The 6,282-nt window shown below is 31.7% G+C and overlaps 1 protein-coding gene across 1 annotated transcript; it reads left to right on the top strand.

The window, feature by feature from the left end:
* The first annotated feature begins 256 nt into the window (after positions 1-256).
* LOC144837185 (uncharacterized) lies at positions 257-3,499 on the top strand. The gene is made up of 4 exons (XM_078692202.1): positions 257-281; positions 1,153-1,251; positions 1,469-3,090; positions 3,434-3,499. Exons 1-4 carry the CDS (start codon positions 257-259, stop codon positions 3,497-3,499), a joined length of 1,812 nt encoding a protein of 603 aa, XP_078548328.1.
* The last annotated feature ends 2,783 nt before the right edge of the window (positions 3,500-6,282 follow it).

Genomic DNA, 6,282 nt, shown 5'->3' on the forward strand with positions numbered 1-6,282 from the left:
CAGTCGAACACGCAGATTGCTTGACTGTCGACACATTTTGGTCTGAATAAAAGTATACACACAGGAACAGGAAAAATTAAATAGATTTATACGACGGAACAGAATATAGCTAGGTGTGGTGGTGATTGGCGAGGCTGCTCTGTGAATTAAACTTGTTTTCTGCGAACACGTCATAGGCCTACTAGGCTAGACGTACCTACCTTCAAACATTTAAAACAAAATTCATAAGAATTGTATCGACCCGCAAAAGAAAGAAATGTCTGGTATTACGCCTACTATTGGTAAGTTTCATGGATTTTACGTTAGCTTCAAAATTAGAAAAATTGTTTTTACCTCTTAAATTAAAATCCAACGGAAAAAACACCACAGATGAGAGTGTATTAATTAAGCATATAGGAAGGGGACCTATAGGCCTAGGCCCTACTAGGCGAGGCTATATCATAATACAGTGATGTAGTGTCTAGCTACCTAGCCTAGCCTGTAGGCCAATCTTTTAAGAACATTTAACAGTAATTTTACGATTTCTTAATTAATGACATATGGTCCTGGACCTGATGTCCTGAAATCCCCTGAAAACGCTAGGCCTATAGGCTATGTAAATATCATGGACGGTCTTGGAGTAAAGAATACTCCATGATATTATATTCGTGTAATTTAGCTAGGGTAGCCTAGGGTTTTTGGAAATACAGGTGGTAGGCCTAGCCTAGTAGAGTAGTGGTCTGGTAGGTAGGTGAGGTCTAGGCCTAGCATAGTAAGTAGACTAGGGCCTACATCATACAACCTAGCCTGTAGGCTAGCTATATATAGGCCTAGTTTAAGTAGTAGTAAAAAGTAGTATTACTAGGACTAGCTAGGAGCCAGGCCAATCAACCAAGTATCAATAAACAACAATCAATGAAATACGTTGTATTACATACAGAACAGTATATTAATAGCCTATATATAGGCATATTATGTGATGATGGTCTGTGTGGATGAATGTTCATGGTGTTATTTCATACAAAAAAAAACTTCATTATATTTTTTTTAATTATTTTTTTTAAAATACCCTCATTTGTAAAATTATTTTTCACATTTAAATTAAATTTTATTTTTTCTTATTTATAATCAAGCCTATTATAATAATATATATTATTTATTAACTACCTGCAGCTAAAGCGAAGAAAAGAAGAGGCCCATACAAAAGCACATTGCAAGAAACATCATCTCCTCCAAAGAACTTACTTTTAGATTGTACAGATCCTATTGACTGTAAGTATGTCATGTTTTTATTCCTTAACTATTTATTACTATGAACTTGAAAAAGACTGTGTGTACAATCCCCCATCTTGTATATAAACCAAACGGGGGGGGGGGCGCAGCAGCCACTTCACGACATGAGGCACTTGCGCTACCTGTTTTACTGAAAAATACTACGGACTTGAACTACCATTTACCAAAATCCAGTGTTTTCTTTTTTATCTTGCAGGTGATTCAGAAACCGATGATGTGATACTATGCGATCCTATTGAAGAAGAGTTCCTTACAGCACTAAAAAATGATGCTGCTGATGACATTGATGTGAACAGCTTTGGAGATGAAGATTGTACAAATTGCTTTGCCCATGTGAAAGATAATGTCACTTGCTTAAACACTGCATGTAAATCTGACTTGACATCCAAAGATGCAACATTGTATTTTTTTGAAATGCCTCTTATTCCACAACTTATAAGTTTTTTTTCAAAAGAAGGATTTTTAAATAAAATTCAACATCGCTTCAAACGTTCAAAAGTTATGAAAGAAAATATAGAAGATATTTATGATGGAAATCAGTATTTAAAACATGTTGTTGGTGATGGACCTCTTGCAAATAAATATAACCTTTCTCTAACATGGAACACAGATGGGTGTCCAATTTTTAAGTCTTCAAAATTCAGTATATGGCCACTGTATTTCATAATTAACGAATTACCTTACCATGAGCGAGTGCGTAGGGAAAATATGTTATTTGCTGGTATATGGTTTGGAAATTCAAAGCCAGTTGTGTGGAGTTATCTAAAACCTTGTTTCGAAACATTAAAACAACTAGAAGAGGATGGTATCAATGTTAACATTCCAGGTCATAATTCATTTAAATGCAATGTGTATTTGATTGCTGGTACAGCAGATTTACCAGCTAAAGCAATTATGTTAAATTCTGTCCAATATAATGGATTGCACGGATGTCACAAATGTTTACAAGGTGGTGAATCCTTTCATACAGGAGCAGGGGGTGTTACTCATGTTTACCCATTTGCTGCAAATGACCCTAAAGGTCCTGAAAGAACCCATAACCAGACAATAAGTGATGCCAAAAAAGCATCGATCAGTAATACAGTAAATGGTGTAAAGGGTCCCAATTGGTTTTCCTTTCTGAGAGCTTATGATCAGATTAAGGGATGTGGCATAGATTATATGCATGGGGTATGTTTAGGTGTTATGAAACTTTTAACTACTTTATGGTTCGCAAGTGAACATTCTGGTAAACCCTTCAGTATTCGAAAGAATATACCAGATATAAATTTAAAATTGGGTTTAATAAAACCAACACACGAAATCCATCGAATTCCGAGAGATATTTCGCATATAAAATTTTGGAAGGCTTCAGAGTATCGAACATTCCTTCTTTATTTTGGTGTTCCTGTTCTTCTTTGCATCCTTCCTCAAAGGTACTTTGATCATTTTTCTCTTCTCTCGTATTCCACCTTTATCCTTCTTAAGGACAGCATATCACCTGGTGAGTTAGTACAGGCTGAAACTATGTTAACAGATTTTGTTCGTCAGTTTGCGCAACTTTATGGTTCCAGATATATGGGTATAAATGTTCACAATTTGCTTCATTTGACTGATTCTGTTAGAGACCTTGGCCCTCTTTGGACCCATTCATGCTTCCATTTTGAAGACAAAAATGGCTTCCTTCTAAAGCTTATTCATGGAACTCAGTCTATACCAAATCAAATCATCTCTGCAATAGCTACTGTCCAAAGCCTACCACTAATATCCCAGAAATATCTCATAAAAGGTTCACCTGAAGAGGACTATATTATGAAACTAAATAGGAACTTTTTGAATGTGGGTGAACAAATTGGCAATTATACATGTATTTTGGGAAAGTGTATAAATAGACAAATTTCTGACTTGGACAAAGATTTGTTTTGTTCATTCCTGGGAGTTTTTTATTTACCAGACACTTTAGTTTTTGTACGATTAAGTAAAATGATTAATGGTCATCCGACTGTAATTCATTCTAAACTTTATTCACGTGTATCAAAACGTAATAACAGTATAATTATGTTCAATATCCATGATAAAATTCATTTTGCCATTTTAGAATACTGTGTTAAAATTAGAATGTGTGGTTGCCTTTTGTTAACATGCACATGTTTAAACTTTGAATATTTGGCTATGGTTACAGATATTTATGTTGATGAAATTTGCAACCATATCAGGCTTTGTAGAATCAGTAATACCAGACGTGTAATTAATGTTAGTTCAATCAAAGAAAAATGTTTGTCTGTTAAAACAAGTACTGATAATATTTCTATGTGTGTGGCCATGTATCCAAATTTGTATGAAAAAGAATAAAGTTATTATTCACTTTGTAATCCTTGGTTTAAAAAAGAAATAATCCTAGTGTATGAACTCATGTATAAATAACATGCATTGTTATTTTTGTACAAGTGCCTTAGTAATTAAAGAAACATTAAAATAAATATTTTGCAGTTACTGTGACTTTTTGCACATCATCAACAACATAAACCTGGACTAAACAATGTTGAATATCATACAGTACTTACAAAATGATGTACCCTACAGTAAACACTTAACCAGATTATCAATACAATACATGTATATTAAAAATCAACAGTATTAATATTATTCCAACTTCAAGCAATTAATATGGAGGAAATAGATAGATAGAGGCTACATTCAAGATATATTAATATTAGCTATATATAACTTTTTCACCTACTAAATATTATTAGATGGAGGCTGCTACTAGTATTTATATAAAATCTATGAGTAATACAGTTTTGTATTATCTATCAACTGTCTACTTATAATAGATAGACAACAGCTATCTATAATCTATTAACAAACTACGTTTAACTTTTCTTCCATACCTACTAAATATCTATTATATATAGATAGATGGAGGCTACTATAAGTCTATTAGAAATCTATGAGTAACACAGTTTTGTATTATCTATCAACTGTCTACTTATAATAGATAGACAACAGCTATCTATAACCTATTAACAAACTACCGTTAACTTATATTCCATACCTACTAAATATCTATTATATATAGATAGATGGAGGCTACTATAAGTCTATTAGAAATCTATGAGTAATACAGTTTTGTATTATCTATCAACTGTCTACTTATAATAGATAGACAACAGCTATCTATAATCTATTAACAAACTACGTTTAACTTATATTCCATACCTACTAAATATCTATTATATATAGATAGATGGAGACTACTACAAGTCTATTAGAAATCTATGAGTAATACAGTTTTGTATTATCTATCAACTGTCTACTTATAATAGATAGACAACAGCTATCTATAATCTATTAACAAACTACGTTTAACTTTTCTTCCATACCTACTAAATATCTATTATATATAGATAGATGGAGGCTACTATAAGTCTATTATAAATCTACGAGTAATACAGTTTTGTATTATCTATCAACTGTCTACTTATAATAGATAGACAACAGCTATCTATAACCTATTAACAACTACCGTTAACTTGTATTCCATACCTACTAAATATCTATTATATATAGATAGATGGAGACTACTACAAGTCTATTAGAAATCTATGAGTAACACAGTTTTGTATTATCTATCAACTGTCTACTTATAATAGATAGACAACAGCTATCTATAACCTATTAACAAACTACCGTTAACTTATATTCCATACCTACTAAATATCTATTATATATAGATAGATGGAGGCTACTATAAGTCTATTAGAAATCTATGAGTAATACAGTTTTGTATTATCTATCAACTGTCTACTTATAATAGATAGACAACAGCTATCTATAACCTATTAACAAACTACATTTAACTTTTTTTTCATACCTACTAAATATCTATTATATATAGATAGATGGAGACTACTCCAAGTCTATTAGAAATCTATGAGTAACACAGTTTTGTATTATCTATCAACTGTCTACTTATAATAGATAGACAACAGCTATCTATAACCTATTAACAAACTACATTTAACTTTTTTTTCATACCTACTAAATATCTATTATATATAGATAGATGGAGACTACTCCCTGTCTACATAAAAACTCTTAAGGTGAAAAATATCTATTAAAAACTACTAACAATGGTGTAGCTTAAAGGCCTACTTTAAATAGTGCTACATCAACTATGATACAACTACTTACTGTGTACTTTTAATAGGTAGTACCTATTATGTCACCTATCTATTTTATGTAGTCAGAAAGTAGTCGAAGAAATCATTATAAAATCCTTAGTAGCCAAGAGAAAAAAACTACTAACAGCCTATTAAGCCTACTAAGGATAGAGCTAATTCTATTAAAGACTATCTAAATCTACTTAGTTATTTCGTTATGGGAAGCCAAATCATTTAAATATTAAACTTAGGTATATTACATTTGTGTTGACAGATATTCTGCTGGTTAAAATATTCCTTATGAAAGGAAAATATAGATTCAGCAGTTGTTTAATGACCAAGATTGAGGCTACAGTTAGAGCTCATTTAGAGCAACATTTCATGCTAATTCTTTATAATGTATATTTAAAAAAAAACCAATTATATTGCTTTAATAAAAATGTAAGATTGTTTTTTTTTCATAAATTGTGAATAATATTTTTGCTTTATAGGTCAGATAACCTGGTTCCTTTTAACATCGAAATATGGCTAACATATGGTGGGGATCAGGGGGAGGCTCTACAATATTCAAATTCTCAACATTAAGAGCCTGAATGCAACCAGAAACGTTATAGTGGTGTTGTTGTTTGAGGCTCCTGACTGCTTATATAACATTGAATCCACCTTGCCCAATGTTTTTAGTGAGATTTCCAATATGAATGGAACAAAATGGAGGTATGTTGAATTTTGATTTTGAACAGAATTTTGATTTATTGAATTGATTATTAATCTGCTATGGTTAAAATAAACACACTTTGTTGTATATTAACAGAGACTACACATTGAGAATGTTTGGCTTTGGAGATTACGCTTACTTGACAAAATTATA

Source organism: Antedon bifida, chromosome 3 (genome assembly GCF_963402885.1).
Source record: "Antedon bifida chromosome 3, ecAntBifi1.1, whole genome shotgun sequence".
In the NCBI taxonomy this organism is placed as follows: Eukaryota; Metazoa; Echinodermata; class Crinoidea; order Comatulida; family Antedonidae; genus Antedon; species Antedon bifida.

Excerpts from the sequence above, each read along its gene's own strand:
- LOC144837185 (XM_078692202.1), top strand. The coding sequence starts at position 257 with ATGTCTGGTATTACGCCTACTATTG. Across the intron at positions 282-1,152 it reads TGGTATTACGCCTACTATTG|CTAAAGCGAAGAAAAGAAGA; the intron begins GTAAGTTTCATG and ends AACTACCTGCAG. Across the intron at positions 1,252-1,468 it reads TTGTACAGATCCTATTGACT|GTGATTCAGAAACCGATGAT; the intron begins GTAAGTATGTCA and ends TTTATCTTGCAG.